At 32.0% G+C, this 17969-nt stretch overlaps 8 protein-coding genes across 8 annotated transcripts; 5 read left to right on the top strand and 3 right to left on the bottom strand.

The window, feature by feature from the left end:
* Positions 1-168: 168 nt before the first annotated feature.
* Positions 169-699, top strand: ELE39_003131 (deoxyuridinetriphosphatase; the record flags this gene model as incomplete). The annotated part of the gene is made up of 1 exon (XM_067346193.1): positions 169-699. The coding sequence occupies one exon, from the start codon at positions 169-171 to the stop codon at positions 697-699; it is 531 nt and encodes a 176-aa protein (XP_067200088.1).
* An 89-nt stretch (positions 700-788) lies between these two features.
* ELE39_003130 (U1 small nuclear ribonucleoprotein A) lies at positions 789-1154 on the bottom strand (the record flags this gene model as incomplete). Its single annotated transcript, XM_067346192.1, has 1 exon — positions 789-1154. One exon carries the CDS (start codon positions 1152-1154, stop codon positions 789-791), a length of 366 nt encoding a protein of 121 aa, XP_067200087.1.
* Positions 1155-1307: 153 nt separating this feature from the next.
* ELE39_003129 (oocyst wall OWP3) lies at positions 1308-3197 on the bottom strand (the record flags this gene model as incomplete). Its single annotated transcript, XM_067346191.1, has 1 exon — positions 1308-3197. One exon carries the CDS (start codon positions 3195-3197, stop codon positions 1308-1310), a length of 1890 nt encoding a protein of 629 aa, XP_067200086.1.
* A 528-nt stretch (positions 3198-3725) lies between these two features.
* On the top strand, positions 3726-4514 carry ELE39_003128 (A surface with 2 conserved cysteines; the record flags this gene model as incomplete). The annotated part of the gene is made up of 1 exon (XM_067346190.1): positions 3726-4514. One exon carries the CDS (start codon positions 3726-3728, stop codon positions 4512-4514), a length of 789 nt encoding a protein of 262 aa, XP_067200085.1.
* A 711-nt stretch (positions 4515-5225) lies between these two features.
* ELE39_003127 (putative low complexity with coiled coil regions) lies at positions 5226-10067 on the top strand (the record flags this gene model as incomplete). Its single annotated transcript, XM_067346189.1, has 1 exon — positions 5226-10067. One exon carries the CDS (start codon positions 5226-5228, stop codon positions 10065-10067), a length of 4842 nt encoding a protein of 1613 aa, XP_067200084.1.
* Positions 10068-10302: 235 nt separating this feature from the next.
* On the bottom strand, positions 10303-11814 carry ELE39_003126 (uncharacterized protein; the record flags this gene model as incomplete). The annotated part of the gene is made up of 1 exon (XM_067346188.1): positions 10303-11814. The coding sequence occupies one exon, from the start codon at positions 11812-11814 to the stop codon at positions 10303-10305; it is 1512 nt and encodes a 503-aa protein (XP_067200083.1).
* Positions 11815-12257: 443 nt separating this feature from the next.
* ELE39_003125 (putative low complexity) lies at positions 12258-13631 on the top strand (the record flags this gene model as incomplete). Its single annotated transcript, XM_067346187.1, has 1 exon — positions 12258-13631. The coding sequence occupies one exon, from the start codon at positions 12258-12260 to the stop codon at positions 13629-13631; it is 1374 nt and encodes a 457-aa protein (XP_067200082.1).
* A 2577-nt stretch (positions 13632-16208) lies between these two features.
* On the top strand, positions 16209-17879 carry ELE39_003158 (disulfide isomerase plus ER retention motif; the record flags this gene model as incomplete). The annotated part of the gene is made up of 1 exon (XM_067346220.1): positions 16209-17879. One exon carries the CDS (start codon positions 16209-16211, stop codon positions 17877-17879), a length of 1671 nt encoding a protein of 556 aa, XP_067200115.1.
* Positions 17880-17969: the final 90 nt, after the last annotated feature.

The following is a 17969-nucleotide window of genomic DNA, read 5'->3' as shown; positions in this document are numbered from 1 at the left end:
ACGTAAGAACAAATAGAAATGTATACTAATTATAGAGATAAATTAAGTAAATATCTTCCCTTTGGAGAAAAAAAAATTATATAAATACTAATTATTAAATTTAAAGATTTACTTTTTTAAGTAATTATTGGTAAATAAGTAAATATTATTTTAAATTTTATTTGAAACATGCATCTATCTTTATTACCTTTGAGCCCTGTAGCTGAAGAGCTTTACAAAAGCCATACAACTTTTCACGATGGTGATTCGGGACTTGACCTTTTCATAATTGAAGACCAAGTAATTAAGGCAGGAGAAACTGCGTACATTAAGCTTGGATTCAAAGCTGCAGCTCATACTGATGAAGGCAAGCCAGTTAGCTACCTCTTATTTGCAAGATCATCCATTTCAAAGTCACCTATTAGACTATGCAACTCTGTTGGATTAATTGATGCTGGATATAGAGGTGAACTCATGGCACCGGTTGATAACATTAAAAACTTTGATTTCGAAGTCAAAAAGGGTGAGAGATATTTCCAACTCGTTTCTTTCAATGGAGAAAAAATCAGCCTTAGTATTGTCAATGAATTGGACAAAACTACTAGAGGCGAGGGAGGTTTTGGCTCTACTGACCTGTTGGATTCAGCCAAAGGAATCCCTCAAAAGATTGCCAAAATTGATACAGAAAATACGGAGAATTTGAGCAAAAATGTCCAATAATAACCAGAATATTCCGTCGTGAGAAAAAGTTGTTTTTAATAGAATTATGTTTTTGCTGCGTTTCGATGTAATATCTCTAATTCTATATTTTATTTGCTTTCTGGCATTTTTGGTCCCAATGTGTATCCTGAGCTCTTTTTCTCCGCTGGTCCAGGATTTAAAATTGAGTTTTCTTTTGCATATTCTATATGTATAGGTTTCCCTAGTACATTCATACCATTAATGCTGTTTTTTGCATTTATTGCGCAATTTAAATCCTGAAACAAAATGAATGCTTGGCCCCTATATGGGCTTCCCCCCCTTATTGTAATTTTATCAATCAAACCAAATTGAATAAAAAGCTCAAATAGTAGTATCTTGAGATCTTTCTTGTTGATTTTATCATTCAAATTCTTGCAATATAGAGTCTTATTTGCAGGTTGTTCTTCGTTCCCGGATACTAGCCTTTTAAGCATTATTTACCTATCATAGAATTATATTAATAAAATGTTTAGAACCTTGTATATTCATTAATCTTTTACCAAAATCAATTGGTCTTAATATTGGTGATTCAACTTTAATAATTATTTATGAACATTTGGCGCCAAATAAATTTTATTAATTAATATTCACCTTCTAGGTTTAGGTGCAGTTTTAATGTTTTGAGGATAAGCATTTAAGTTGGGATCCCCTATTTTTCTATTAGGATTTGATAGTTGAACTGCTTGTACCTGCCCATTGCCTACATCTCCAAAACTTCTTATATTGGAATGATTACTGTAGTAATCCCCAAAGAAAGAGTGATTATGTCCACTGTGATGTCTGTTGTTGTTGTTGTGGTTACTTTGAATAACTTGAGATTTATTTTGATTTAATGTTTGAATGCACTGATTAACAGAATCGTTAGTTGGCTTAAACCCAACAGGGCACTCCTTTAAAGGCTTTTTAGAAATAAAACACTCATTCGTGATTGTATTTAACTTTGAATTTGCAGGGCATACACTAACTGGATTTTTCTCTATTTGTTTAATACACTTATCAATATACTCGTTATAATCTTCAGGGCACCCGTTTTCAGGTTGCACAGTGCTCTGCATTAAACACTGAGAATTTTGTGCATTATACTCGAAATTTTCAGGGCAAACATATTCAGGTTGGAGTTCAGCATTATGTAGGCAATCCCCTCCAACTAAGGAAAAAGGAGCCTTACAAGAAAGTTTGGGTGCTTCAAAGTTTTCTTGGACACATATTTGCTCTAATTCATTTAGATTAAAACCATACGGACAGCCTTTAATAGGTTTCTTCTCCTCAAATTTGATGCAAATATCTTTTTTTGGATCATACTTTTCTTCATTTGAGCAAGTTTTGTTAGATTCTTGAATTTGAATTACATAACATTTTCTTTTTTCTTCGTCATACTGCCTTCCTCCTGAACAAATCATTGTTGCTGGCATTACATTAATTTTGACACATTTTTGTATCTTTTCATCCAAAACAGTGCCATTTCCACACATTATTGTGGGCTTCTCCGTTTTTCTTAATTCGCACTGCTTACCATCAAAAATATATAAGTCAGAAGGGCATCTAAATGACGGAGGCTCTCGTAGTACTTTGATGCATGCTGCATCTTCAACACTAAAAATGAAACCCTCTCTACACCGTGGCTCAGGGCTAACAAAAGATGACTGGACACACTGAAAACCCTCTAATACATAATCTTTTGGGCATAACCTGCTGGAAGACTCTTCTAATGACTTATTTATACAAGTTTCAGACTTATTATCAAACTCAAAGCCGGGTAAACATTTAGGTTCTGGATCACTAAAAATTTGAGCAATACAAGAAGATCTTTCTCTGTCCAAAATAAAGCCGTCAGGGCATTCTAAAGTATAAGGTGAGCTCATTTCTTTTACACAGTAACTTGTACTTATTTTCGATTCATCATTATTATTTTGATGTCCAGTTTTAATTCCTCTTGTATTTAACTTGATAGTTTGTGACTTTTCCGTTACATTTTTTTCCCTAATAATAAATCCATCTTCACAAACATTTTGAATACCCTTCTTAGTATACGTCAAACAAACTCCATTAATTAACATGGAATTTTCTTTACTACAAGTCAGTTCTGGAGCTGATAACTTTACTCCAACACATATATTTTTACTTTCTGACCATTTTAATCCTCTCCCACACTCTATTGAAGGTGAGAGCTTTTCAACTTTGATACACTTCTTCATATTTGGAGAGAGAACATATTCACTTGGACAAATTGACTGTATTGAGATTTCATCTATGCATTTACAGAGATGACCAAACTTCTGACAATTTTTAGGACAACTTTTACTTATTGCATTAACTTTCGCCAAACACATATCTGTTTCTGGATCGTAAATATCTGAATCTAGACATACAGATTTTGATTCAATTATTTTCAAGTTTTGTGTAAATTGTGACATTGAATCATTAAATAATTCAATGAAAAACACAGTTAACAGGAAAATTTTAATTCTTGTTGACATCTTTACTTATTTGAGTTCCTGTTTTTATTTCACTGACTGTATTTCCATAATTATCAAATAATATTAAAAATATTAATAAATAATTAAATGAATTTTGCTTATTTTATTAATAATTTTTTAATTAATTTATATTTAAGTAATGAAGTAATATTTCCTTTTTTCTTGTAAGTTGTATCTCTGGCCTTAAATCTATGTCCTCTCCCCTTTCAAACGCCAAGCCCAAATACCATCAATAATCTATAGCTTACTTAATTCACCCGTTTTACTCTATTCCGAGTAATTTTTTTTTAATATTGATTTTTATTTTCATGTGTACAAATTTATTTTGTAGTGCATGTATACATGCCCACATGTAAAATTGAATACATAATTTCAAAATAATTTGCATGAATGCCGGTATAGGATAACTGCATTTTGTATTTATTTGACTGCGTTAAGTTTTTTGGATAAAATAGTGAGAGAAATAGGAATTTAAATATTTTATTAAATTACAGGTAATTTTAATTATTGATTGAAAAGATTGGGAATATGGCAAGAATTTCAATAGTAGCATTATTCCTTGCATCTATTGCACTAGTTAGAGGAGCAAAGACCCACCTTGGACTGTCAGAGTCAGTATTTAATCAGTTAGTGAATAAAGGATACACACAAAGCGATATAGAGTCTTTGGTCGGAACAATTAGAAGCTCTCTTTTGAGCGTAGATGATGAACAAATTGGCCAATGCGGAGAGGGGTTAAAGGGATTATTAGACAGACAGCTAATTCCAGGAGATCCAGATGCTTTGGAGAGAGTTTCAGGTATCGTTCACCAAGGAAATTTCCAACTATTTCGTGGAAAATTACCTATTGTAACCTTATCATCAACATCTATTTTATTACCATTGGATAGCATTTCTGATATATGTTTTGGAATCAGAAGTGATAAAGGAATAGGCTACAATGTATGCACAAAGAACAGGAATATGAGAAATACTTGGATGAATGCAATTACAGAAATGGTTTTATGTGAAAAAACTGGAGTAAGAAGTGGAAAATTACCAGCAATCTCAAAGAAACAAAATATACTTGCTGGAAGTAATGTTGGTGAGCTAAAGCCTTCTGGAATTGATATTGTGATCAAGGATAGTAGCCAAGGCAAACCATTCCTTACCATTAATGGAAAGCCAGTTTCTCAGATTATTCAAAAGCAAGCAATGGCAGCACAAAATGCTTTGACTGCACCACAAGGCGAGGAGAGTGAGGAGGATAGTGTTGAGATCCCTGCAGAAATTGATGGTAAGTTTTTATTAATTAACCGAAAAGTTAAAATGAACTAATTTATTTCTAAATCTTTAGGCTCTGCAAGTCAAGACATGGGAGGAGGTTCAGTTTTGACTGATTCTGAAAAGCTTGCAATTCTAGGTAAGTTATTGGATGTGCTGAATTTATTTAATTGTCTATAAATTACTTACTATTACTTCATAATTGTAGAGTCGGATGCTGAACACTTAATGCTCCCTGTTGATGATGCGCCACCAACTGGTTATGCATCTGTCCACATGGGAGGAGGGCGAAAGTCTCAATAAAAAAAATCATTTTCTTGAAGTGATAAATGAATCTAAATATAATATGGCATTAATTATAATTAACAAATAGTACTTTTGCCTAGTAAAATATATTATAATTGATTTTCTAATCTTTTTTTACTATTTTTTTTATCTAAAACCAGAGTACAAAATGGTAGCTGTCTAACAAAACTAGCTATTATATATATTTTACAAAATTAATAATTAAATTTATCTCCTTCCTATCAAAAAATTTCTTCTATTTATTTATTTTTTAAAAATATTTGCATGTGGACACACCGGTATATGGAAAGTAAATATGAATTGCATGCATGCAATAAGGGAAGAGCAGAATGAGGCTGGGGAGATAAATAAATAAAAAGAAGAAAATTGAAAACTGGAATAAGGTAATAAATTGGTAAATTCAATACGGAGAGGATAGGAAAGAAAATAATAGAATTAGATATATGACCGTTGAAATCAATGGACTGGCAGCTAGAGCTTGAAAAGAAGCTTGAGAAAGTAAAGGAGAACGAGGATTTATGGGTTGTTATAGAAGATGCGATAGTTGAAATATTGGAAAGAGAGGAAAAAAATGAGCAAACAAAGATAAGTAAAGGCTTAAATAAAAAAATTTTTGAGATATTGAGAGACTCCTTAAAAGACAACAATTGGTCTTGTTGCAATAGCTGTTTAAGATTTATCTGGACATTAATTCAGTATAAAAGTTTGAGATACAACGATATTGATGAAAAAAATATTAAGGTACTCATGAATGTATACTATTCAATAGTTTCAGTATCTCAGAAAAATCAGGTGGTAGAGTTGGAATTTGCTACATTGTTAAGAAATATTACAGGGTTTTTTATGTCATGGGTGGATGAGTACTATCTAGAAATCAGCAAAATGGATATAGAGGATACTCAAGCAAAGAATATTAGTGAGCAAACTCCAATGTTTATGAAAGATAAGGTAATGCTTGAAAAGTACATCTATAGTTTGTTCGAGCTATTAACAATGATTGAACCGAAAAGATCAAACTGCAATGGAGTTTTGGAATATTTATATATAGGCCATAGCTTCATATTATCCAGTAGATATGCAGCAGAGACTTACACAATGATACAACAAATTTCAAGTATTCAGAAATCTAACTGTTATTTGCCTTTTGCACTTATGGAAATATGTATTAAAAGATTTTTGTCATGCCCTGATTTTGATTTGCAGCTTATATTAGGGGAACTGATCTGGAGGGTTTTAAAGAAATCAAACTATGGAAGGGGCTGCTCTCAGGGTGAAAATGAAGAATTAAGCTTTGTTGAAGTATTTAGGTCATTATGGCCTGAAGGATTGATACAGCTAAGATATATTGGAACAGAGAACTTTGATTTTTCCTTTAGAGGATTGTTAACTCCATGGAATAAAACGTGTAATGGAAATGGAAAAAATATTTGGTCATTGTCTGGGGTTTTAATTCAGATGCAAGGTTTGGAGATTAAATTGGTAACTGTAATTGATATATGTGCTTTCAGTATAGTATTTCATAGTGATATTGATGAAGATGAATGCTATAGTAATCAGCCAAGACATTCAATTGAGATGGGAAATACTGAAGAGAAGGATCTAAAGCCATTTGTTTCAACAGCTGAAATACCCTATTGGACTGTTCAGTCGGTTGTATATGATGATAATAGGAGTAATCTCCATATAAATATAGTTTTTAGTGAAATTCTTGAAATAAAACAGAGTTGGACGGGTATATTTTCAACCAACATTGAGAATCTACAGATTAAATCAAAAATGAAGAATGATATACTTAAAGTATCATTGAGCATAGATGAGGAACAAGCATATCAAATAATGGGTATATTTAAAGCGAGTAAAATTGAAAAGATTCAAGGAATGAAACATATAGAAACACCTTCAAGAAAAGTATCAATAGTTGATTCCAGAATAGTTTCAATTAAAGAATTGAATAGGATGGATCATAATAATATCATTTTAGAAAGCGTTGAGAATAGATATAAGAATGTTGAGAATGTTAAGATGTCAATTGCTACATCAAAAATAACTCCAAGCAAGAATAATTTATATAATCAACAAATTGATGAAAAAGCTAGAAGGGTTAGTTTTGTTTCATCTAAAGAGTGTAGTCAAGCGGATTCTGATAGGAGGAGCAGCAATCTAGTAGTTAAGGAATTAGAGAGCGAGAATATGATATTAGATTCGAATATTATGGAAAATTCTCAAAAGAAGAACAAGGCGGATGTAATCATAATTGGATTAATCAATGAACAGAAGAAACTTACCCAGGAGATCAAGAATGACTATATTTCTTCAGATAGTTCAGAATCAGATTTGAACCTTGATACAAAAGAGTTCAAAGAAGAACCTATAAATATTTCAAATCCGGCATTACTAGATAAAAATGAAGAATTTGATTCTTTAATTTCAGGAAAAGTACCAAATATAGATTTAGTGTTAGAGGGAGGAGAAGACATTCAAATGGGGCCAGGAAAAGATGATAAAAATATGGCTAGAAGTAAGAAAAGTAAGTCGAATAAAATTTATAAGAGTAATAAATCAAGACTAAGGAGTAAGAACTTAAAAGAAGATGAAATAGAAGAAGAGAGCAAAGAGAAAACAAACTTGAGAAATTTGAAGGTTAAGGGAAGAAAAATAGATAAAGATGGAAACGGTTTACTTGAATTAGAATGCCACAATGCAGAAGCAGAGATAGGGGAGATAAAAAAGGAAGTAAAGGCTGTAATTATAGACGAATTGGATAATCATCAGAAAGAGGAAAAAGACGATAATGTAGTAAATTCTACTTTTAACAGGTCAATTAATCTTAAAAGAGGGAAGAAGAAAGAAATTAAAGGAAAAGAGTTTGATGAGGAAGAGTTGAGCAAGAGAAAGGAAAAGGAAGAAGAATTAGGAAAAATAAAAGAAAATGAGGAGGATTTAAAAAAGAGAAAAGATAGGGAAGAAGAGTTGAGAAAGAAGAAAGAAGAGGAAGAGGAGTTGAGGAAGAGAAAGGAAAAGGAAGAAGAATTAAAGGACGAAGAAGAGGAGTTGAGAAAAAAGAAAGAACTTAAAAAGGAAAAGAAGGAAGAAGAGGAGTTGAGAAAGAGAAAGGAAAAAGAAAATTTTAACAGAAAGAAAGAAGAAGAGTTGAGAAAGAAGAAAGAAGAGTTGAGCAAGAGAAAGGAAAAGGAAGAAGAATTAGGAAAAATAAAAGAAAATGAGGAGGATTTAAAAAAGAGAAAAGATAGGGAAGAGGAGCTGAGAAAGAAGAAAGAAGAGGAGCAAAGAAAGAAGAGAGAAGAAGAAGAAGAGTTGAGCAAGAGAAAGCAAAAAGAGGAGTTAAGAAAGAGAAAGGAAGAGGAACTTAAAAAGAAGAAACGAGAAGATTTCAAGAAAGAAAAGGAAGCAAATGAAAAAAGAGATCGAGAAGTGAATTTAGCAAAGGTAAGAGATGAGGAAATTGAACGTGCACCAAATTCAGATGAAAAACAGTTAGCAAATAATAAATTGGAGGTTTGTGATACTCTTAAAGAAGATCATGAGGGAAAAGAAGCAAAGAAGGTTACTTTCCCATTCTCAACATTGGACCAGACAAATAAGAGAGCGTCTGGGCTGAAAAGAGGAAGATTTAACAAAGAACATAATGAGCTAAAAATGGATATAGTTTATGAAAGAGTTAGTTATAATACTGTAAGGGACATAGTTTTTGGTAAGAACCAGTCAGAAAAAAGTGATGAGTTTAGGGAAAAGGAAGATCTTTCAAAAAAAGGAAATAAAAAGGAGGCTATTGAGGTATTTACTCCAATAACAAAAAGAACGGAGGCTCCTAAATCTTTTAAAGAAAGTATAATTACAGTGGCAAATGATACTACTTGTCCAACAAGGATGAAAGGAAAAGAGGAAGGAGAAGAAAAAGATCAACATAAACAGAAGAATCAGGTGAAAATGATGAATAAAAAAGAGGAGAGTAGAAAAACTGAAATAGAGAAAGAAGAAAGTAAATCAATAGTTCCTATGGAAATTGCAGTAGTTGATAATGAATATCCTATTTTAGGAAATTTTGATGAATTAAAGGAAAACGAGGAAATTGAGAAGAAGAAGAGAAAGTATTCATCCGATTCAAGGTCAGATAAGCTATTGAATATGTGGATTTCAGAAATTAAAGGGCAAGATTCTAATGAGTTTTTACAATACTCAAATGAAAGCGAGGAAAAGACTCCAAAAATAATTAATATTGGGTTAAACAAGAGAAAGAAAAAACTGAAACAAAAGTCAAAATCAAAGATAAAGGAGGTATCCAAAAATATATATTATTTGGATGAAAAGAATTTTTCAGAAACGAATGTAGGTACTTCAGAAAATTACGATTTGGAAGAAACCAAGTCCGTTATCTTTTCTGGAATTAATAAAATATTTGAGCAAATTACGGAAAGTGAAACTAAAGGAGGATTTGACTCAATAAATTCAGGAGACTTTTGTGATAATTTGTCATGCATAACAGGAACTGAGATACTTGACGATTTAATCGGGAAATCAAAAAAAAGAGAACTTTGTAATTACTCATTAAAATCCTTCAATTCTATTGGTAAAATGTCAATGGCTGATTCTATTTTTAGCCCTGACGCTACCTTTGATGATAATGTTACAGTAACTAATTACAGCTTTATTGGTAAATTGAAAGAAAAGGATAATGATGGTAGTGGTAACCAAAATAAAACTTGTTCATTACCATCTGATCTTTGCATTTCAAAGGTTAAATTAGATGAAAATAAACAACTTGAGAATGCACTGACCAATTTAGAGATAACTAGCAAGGGACTTTACGAGAAGTGCCAGAAAAAGCTGGAAGCTTATTTCATATCAATTAAAAGCAGTATTGAGAATATGTGGAGTGAAAAGATTAATGTTTTTTCTCAAAAAAGGAAGAATCTTACCCTGAAAGTGGAAGCAAATCGGCATCAAATAGAAAATGACTATTTGAATTTGCATAGAAAGTATATCACAGATTTAGAAATGATTGGCGAGAAAATTAATAAGGAAAAGGCAAAGTTTAGGATTGATCATTTAGAAAAGGAAAAGAATACGAATGAATTGGAACAAAGTAAATTATCTCTAGGAAAGAAAGTCTTAGTTGGACTTAAAGAAGAAATTGAAAGAGAAAAGAAAAGGGTACAGATTAGTATCAAATTATTATCAGAAAAGAAAGAGATGGAGAGAAACAAATATAGAAAGTCTACAACAAAGAAGTTGGATTTAAGACAAATTTTGAAAAATATAATTAATGAAGAAAGTGAATAATTTAATAGAAGTTACTGCATTCTAAAATAATAACAAATGATTTAAGATGCGACAAGAAATAATAAAATACTCAAACTAAATATAATTCAATGATCATTTCCCTAATATATAGTTGAATCTTTCTGTATTGAATATTACCAATTAAGAAGAAATCATTTTTTTTTTGATTTTCAGAAGGAAAAAAGTCTTCAAAGCAATGCCACATAAAATTGAATAATCAAACAATTAGGTTAAATCAGTAATGCATCTTCCAGGAGGATCTGATGAGCTCGAGACCTTTTTTAGTCTGCTCAATAGCATTTTGTACGACAGGACTTTTGAAAAAGGAAAATCTATAAAAAGTGACATCGCATTCAATATCGAGCTGAACAAAGTTGTTTTGTTGGTCTTCTTGCTTATTTGTTACTTCTTTCTCTAAACTAACTGAACTATCAACATTTGATATTGTTGTAAAAGGTGTAAACCTGTGTCTAATATTAACAGTAAAGGCATCATTTTCAGGAATACCAGTGGAGTTGACATCAATACAAAGTAAAATACCGACCTCACTACCAAGATTATAAAGCTTTAGATCCTCCTGACACTTTATATTCATCATACCTTTGGAAAGCCATCCAAGTCCAAAACCGCCTGCTAAGCTCAAAGACTTTTCATAATTATATACATAATGAAGCATAAAGTCTCCATTGCAAGGTTTGGATTCTATTTGAATATTAGAGGCCCCAGAAAGTTCCAGATATTTAAGATAAACGTTCCTCGAACTGTCCAAGCTATGGTTTGAGAGTATTGAGAAGATTTTTTGGACTTTTAAAGGTATAATGACACAAGGGAAAACATTTGACAAGGATGATGTTGGGATAGAGTTAAAGTCATACTTATTAATAAATTCTTCAAAGTCATTACTTGCTTTTTTGGCCAAGATTCCATATATATTTTGTTGATCCAAGTCACAACTATTATTTATGGAAATCCTATCTTGAATACTGTACAAGAGAAAATTGCAAGGTTCATTGGGAATTATAGATTTAGTCTTTCGATCCAATTTCCCAATAGTTTCTAAATCCTCAAAAGAATTCACCTTTTCATGAATAATATTATTCAAATCAGCATTGTTTTTGTCCCCCAAAATGGTTTCATGAATTCTGCTACAACTTATAGTACAAAGCTTAGAAAGTAAATCATACACAAATTTTGTATGGAAGAAATGACAAAACATTAATTCTAAGGGAAGCTCACTATTATTGTGAATCTCAAAAGTTACACTTCCTCTTAGAACTTTATTCCCACCTCTACGTATCATCCTTGAGATCTGGGTATATTCCAAAGTGATTCTGGTGATATCTGAAATTAGCATACCTGGGAATGACAAATACTTTGAGATAATCTCCTCATCTTCGTTGGTAATGGAGACTGGTGAGAGGAATGTGATTGATCTATCATTTACGAACATTCTTCCATGTATTCTTTTTTTTGACTCATATCTCCAACAACAGCCAAAGGATATTCTGGTTTGCTCACCCAGTTTTCTCGTATGTTTTGAGTTCCAACCCAAATCCTGATGAGAATTTAAGAATTCTAATAGACATTTCTTTGATTTATTCTTCCTTATAACAAAATCTCCCAGTACAACTAGGGCAAATAAAACGCTTAAGCAGAGAAATGATGTGCTTAAAAATATGGAAATGTATTGATTAATGAGAAGTTTTGTGGGACCTAAAAGCCTATTGCCGATTAGTTCTGTGTACATCAAAGTAAATAATAGTAAGAGTGTGTCTTGGTAATTCAAGAAATTAACTTAACTTTGGTCCAGTACTCGAAGAGTTTAGAAGCGAGCAGGGTCAGAGGAATGCCATATAAAGTAAGGAACTCTACATTATTTGCTAATAAGGAGTGGCAATTATGAATTCTGACAAAAATTGGAATTAATTGATATAAAAATTAATTTAAAAAGTCGAGTTTTACGGGTATTTAAGGGTCTTTTTAAAAAGTCAAATTTCGATTAATTTTTGCCCCTCAAACTGGAATTTGGAGCCATGTCACAAGGCTCCACCAAAGTAAATTAATAAAATTTCAGAAAATTGCATGCAATATAAGAAAATATTTCAATAAAATGGAATTTAGGAAAATTTGAGAATTTTGAGAGGAAATAAAAGCAGGGTTGAAGGTTAGAGAAGAAGATTAAGGAGTTAAATGAGTTGGTGGTTAGAAAAGCTAACCAAGAACTTTACAACAGGATTAAACTCGGAGAATTCCGGAAATCACTCAAATAATAATACAACATCTAGGAGCGAAAATGAGGAAGAGGTTTTGATTAGTGATACTTCTATCTTTAGCCAAATTTACGAGTTGAATGGATGCTACAAATGTACTCTTCGTGCAAGTGGAGTAGGACTGGGATCCTATAAGTGTGATGTAATTTTCATGGAAAAGCAGCTTCTAGTATTGCATTTGGTGAGTAGGTGCAATCTCAATATTTCGAGAATCCTGGCTCCAATAGCAGCTACGGCTTTTGCTACCTCATTTAATGGGGACAATTCAAAAGTCTCTAAAGGGGAATGGATCGTACTTCCTTTTGACCATATTACTCAAGCCAAATTGCAAAACCAAGGAAAAGAGGTTTGTATAGTGACAAAAGCTGGGATAAGTTATGTTTTAGGAGATAATGAAGAGTGTATCTCGAAAGTTTATAGGATCTATAATGAAAGAAAAGAGACTCTAAGTGACTTAGAGAGAGCGAAAAATTTAGCAAATTCAAAAGCTCGTAGTTTTACTATACACAATACAAACACTCCAGTAAGCAGTAGGAAAGATATTGGAGAGAAGTCATTTTCAGATGTCGCTCCTTTAGCCAACATATTCCCTGGATGTATTATCTCAATTACAGCAACAGAGTTGGCAGAAATACTAACCAGTGATTTGTTCTATGGTAAGTACATTTTAGATCCAAAAGAGACGTTCGAACTGGAAATGGGCAAATGGGAGGGACAAAAAAACAACCAAAGTAACGGTAAATCAGAATTCTGCCTAAAGCAAGGAGCATCTAGGGATATACAATACAGGAGAAAGATTTCGACAGGAGTTTTGGATATATGGGTCTCTTTTACGGAAAAACATCAGATCTCTTTTCCAACAGACTACTCATTCATTCACATCTTAATTAGCGTCAAATTCACCATATTCGAGAAAGAAATTCGAATCAAAATTCTAATTAGAATGGTCGAGATAGAAGAGAATAAGACACAGTTCGACCTGGAATGTGAATTAGAAAATACCAGCTCTCTGCCATATTTGATAAGGTATCAGCTAGAAAGTTCAACAATTAATAACATAAAGTCAACCGTTGAAAATTACATCAAAGGAATCAAGGACCACCTCTCAGAAATCAGTTGTTCTGGTAGCATGGACACCATACCAGAACCTTGTTCCAGCATCAAAACATGTAACCTAAACTACCCAGAGCACAGACTGAATCTTTTCAAACAACCCACAACAAACTGTGACGAATCCACGATGTGCTGCTTCCAACCTTTTAACCAAGTCTTAAAAAACCTATTTCAATTATAACATCTAAATATTATAATAAAGTTTCCGCTCAGAAATTCCCGCCTAATTGAGACAAAATTTTGGCGGCTTTGTCTGGAGATGATTATAATAGTAATTAGAGAAATAATAAGTAAATAAACAATAAAATGATAAATTAAGAGATTTGGAAAATTTGGAAAAAAATTGTAAATGAATTTTCAGTTTTCGCATTTTGTATCCCATTTTGTAGTGGTAATTTATTACAATAATCTAGAATGCGATACATAATGGAAACTCCTCATATTCAGACTGAGTTAATGGGCATTAATATATAGAGAACAAGTTAAATCTTGCATATTTGATCCCAATGATGATTTTGAAATCCAATTCAGATTGTAATGACGAGAATATTAAATAATATCGAGCTTTTTAACTCTGAGGGAACAACTTTCAATCTGTTTTTTTTCTCTTTTGAGGGTAAAAAAAAAAAGAATACACTGTTAAGAAGGGAAATTGTGAACATAATTAAGACTTTAGAATTTAAGAAATTAGAAGCCACTTCATTTTAACCATCCCATCAATAATTATTATTTGTGGTTTAATGGATGTATTCGGAGATAGATAGGAGGTAAGTTGGATATTTTTGGTTATTGGTATTCTTCCTTTCTTTTTTGAATATTGGGATTTGAAGTTATTTTAAGTCTTTTAACTCCATTAAATGGGCATATTGAAAAGCGTTTCATTATTTGTCACGATTAAGCGGGAAATATTAGTAAGTATATATGTAATTGTTCATCTGGTGTAATTGGAATATTGCAATGAAGATCAACCAACTCTATTCTTCTCCTTCCACTGAAATTTCATGTGGAAAAAGAGTTTTTTTCGTTTGGGAAATTAGTTTCAAAAGTTTCTAATTCTCAAGCGGTACTGAGCATTATTTCTGTATTATTCCATAAAATAGCATTTATTTCACGTTATATGGATTTGTATGTTCTTGAATATGGTATATTGAAAATGAATGATGATCTACTTTTTAAGTAGTTAAGCGTGCAAAAAATCTGTCAATCCACTGAATTTATTTATGTGGAGAAACTTTATGTCTGCGAACCTGACAATTTTCTTTATACTGGAATGAATGCTAATCACATATAACGTGTTGTTATATTTGCTACTAAATTGGCTTCTTTAATGGGATATTTAAGGTTTTTTTAATGAACTTGAGATTAGCTGTGCAATTACTCATATCAACATTACAAACACAAATACTGGACACCAGATAATGGAATGTTTTTGATCAAGATTACTAATACATATATACACAAGAATAATCGAATCTGACCTTTTAGTTAACACTAATAATGAAACTTTAATTCCCTTATTTATTTAAATACTGGTTTGTTGTGCATATTAAAGGGTACCGATGATACCGAAGACCAATATTTGGGATATCTTTACTATTTTATTGGATCAAACTTCATCGAAAAGTGACGAATCTCGGGTGCCATTGCTCTTTTTTTTTTTAACCGTAGAGTTTATGTCAATCACAGGGTTCTACATCTTGATATATTAATAATGCATACCGGTACTTAATTTAGGAGAATTCAATATATTCTAATGGAGTGATATTTATTCAAAAAGGAGAGAAGAGTATTATATCAACCAATTAAAAAATCGTTTTGAAAGGATTTTTGACTTCAATTAGATCTTTTAATTCTTCATCTACTATAGACGATTTTTACTTATATATAGTAACAGAGTCAAGATAAAGCTTTTGATTATACCTTAATTTAGATTTTTAATGGGATTTGCGTATAAATAATATTCATAAATTGATTTTTTTATATAAAAAAGTAGCTATGGGCGAGATCAAGCTCGAGATTCTCCATAAACAATAAGTGGGTTTTGCTAATATTTCGTTGATATGAAATGTTACTGATACACTTTTCACAAATGGATGGGAAGGTCTGAGATGCCTTTACATTCTTTTGAATGTATTCTTAGAAGTATTAGTTGAGATAACTAACGCCACCTAACAGAAATACGTTGGAATTTCTTGTTTCAACTTGAAAATGGGTTGGCCGGCACGTGGAGCAAAAATGCATCTTCTGATCATTTTTGTGTCTAATTAAGTCCAATTCTCGAGACGTTGAATCATGGATTAACGAACTCAATTCAGACTACTCTAATTTCGCTCATTTTTTTACTTCATTGTTTCTTTTCTATTTGCATTTTCAATTTACTGCATTTTATTGAATAGTGTTATTTCAGGAGTTCCCGCCATTTTGCCCCGTACCGCCGCTTTAATTAGCAAAAAGGCGGGTTAGCCACTTTGACCCCAATACAAAAAATAATAAGGTACCCGCCCAAAGGCTAGGCGCGCGATTCAGAGTGAGGGGTCGATACCCCTCTTGTTGGCGCCATTTGCAAAGGCTGAATTTATTAAGGTGGGAAATGAATAATCAAATGTGTGAATGTAATTAAAAGTTATTTTTTCTTTTAAATTAATACTCAAGCTAAAAGAGGGTAAGGATTTGAAAATAAAATATAATTTAAAAGGATTGTAATATAGTGCAAAAGCACGATATCTTGAATAGTGGAATAAATTGGTTATTTTTAAGAATGAGAATAAGTTGGAGGATCCTGCTAACAATAAAAACAGTTTTATTTCTTTTATATTTGTCAATAGTTCAAGGAGGAAATTTGACTGAGTTAAATAAGGATAGCTTTAAAGAATTTATTTCAAAGAATGAGCACTGTTTAGTGATCTTTTATACTGATGATTGTGCAGCATGTGTGACGATAATGGAGAGATTGGAGAAATTGGATGAGGAATTGGCAAGTATTAAAGTTAGCGTGGGAAAGATCAATGGAGAGAGAAATATAAAGATATTAGAAGAGTACCAAATAAACGACTATCCTGCAATGAAGTTCTTTAGAAATAAGGTACCAGAAGAATATTATGGAGGAAGAGAAGAAAATGAAATAATAGATTGGTTAAAAGATCAGGTGGCATTTCCTGTTTTGGTATTGGAGAAGAATATGATTAATAAGGAAACACTTGAGAATTTATTACTTAAGAATGACGTTTTATATATTTTTTACGGTTACAAGAATGGAGTAGAGCAGAGTGTATTTAATGAGGTAGCAAACTATAATAGAGCTTCTGGCAAGTTTTACCAAATTTCGAAGGAAGACTTAGGATTTGGCCTATCTAAGGAAAACTTTATCAAAATCTTTCAGTCTGGATTTAAGTTAGATTCTATAAAGAATGATTCAAAGAAAAGCAGTTTTGATCCTTGGATTGTTTGCTTAAGAAGATATGAAAATGCGATACCTTTCCAGGGCTCTTCTAATCAAAGGAAAGAAGTTTGGGACTTTGTGAAAGCTAATCAGATTCCGTTGTTTGGAGAAATCTCATCTAAAAATTACGTCAAATATTCAGAAGTAGAATATGATCTAATTTGGCTTCTTGTTCCAATGGAGCCTGGTAAAGGAGAGGAGAGTATAAAACCTTATGTTTCATTGTTCACTCAAATTTCACAAGAATTTTCGGAGAACTACAGAGTAGTATGGCTAGATACCTCAGAGCATTCATCTCACTTGAACACAGTTTTGTTAGTGGAGCCTGAGATGCTTCCAACAGTGGCTGTAGCTAAATCCAGACCTTATCTGTTACCGCCAAATACCCCAATAGAATATTTAACGATTAAGAAATTTCTTCAAGATATTGAGTCAAATAAAATTGAACCAAAATTAAGATCTGAGCCAATACCCGTCTATCATGATAATGAGACAGTAATAAAGTTAGTTGGAAATAACTTTAATTCAATGGTATTAGAAGATAAGAAAAATGACTGGGTAGTTATTCTAGTTACTCCATTCTGCCAACCTTGCATAGATACAGAGGAGATAATTAGAAAATTACATGATGCAATTTCTTTTGGAAATTCTGAATCAAAGATAAAGTTTGGATCCTTTGATATCAGTGAAAATGACCTTCCTAAGGATGAGTTTTATTCTAACTCAATTCCATCAATAATTTTTTTCAGTTGTAAAAATCCAGGCAATCCTATTCACTTTAATGCAGAAGAAATTAGCTACTTAAATATTAAGGATTACATTATGAACTCAACAAGTATTGATTTTAAGGAGATTTCATTTATTGATCCAGCCAATGCTACTGATCTTGTTGTCACAGTTTTCTCCGATTTTGAACAGTTCAGCGATGAATTCCCCACACAAGAGCAATTCGAAATGGTGGAAAAATCCATCAAGCACGACGAATTATAATTAGTAGCTTCAAATTAATGAGCTTTAGAAATTAGTTAGACAAGTGATTTATACGATTAATTTAAGGTTAATTTCTCAGAATTTTTTTTT

Source organism: Cryptosporidium sp. chipmunk genotype I (genome assembly GCF_004936735.1).
Source record: "Cryptosporidium sp. chipmunk genotype I strain 37763 chromosome Unknown contig_42, whole genome shotgun sequence".
Lineage (NCBI taxonomy): Eukaryota > Apicomplexa > Conoidasida > Eucoccidiorida > Cryptosporidiidae > Cryptosporidium > Cryptosporidium sp. chipmunk genotype I.
The sequence above is the reverse complement of the archived record's forward strand: the minus strand, read 5'-3'. Positions and strand labels throughout refer to the sequence as shown.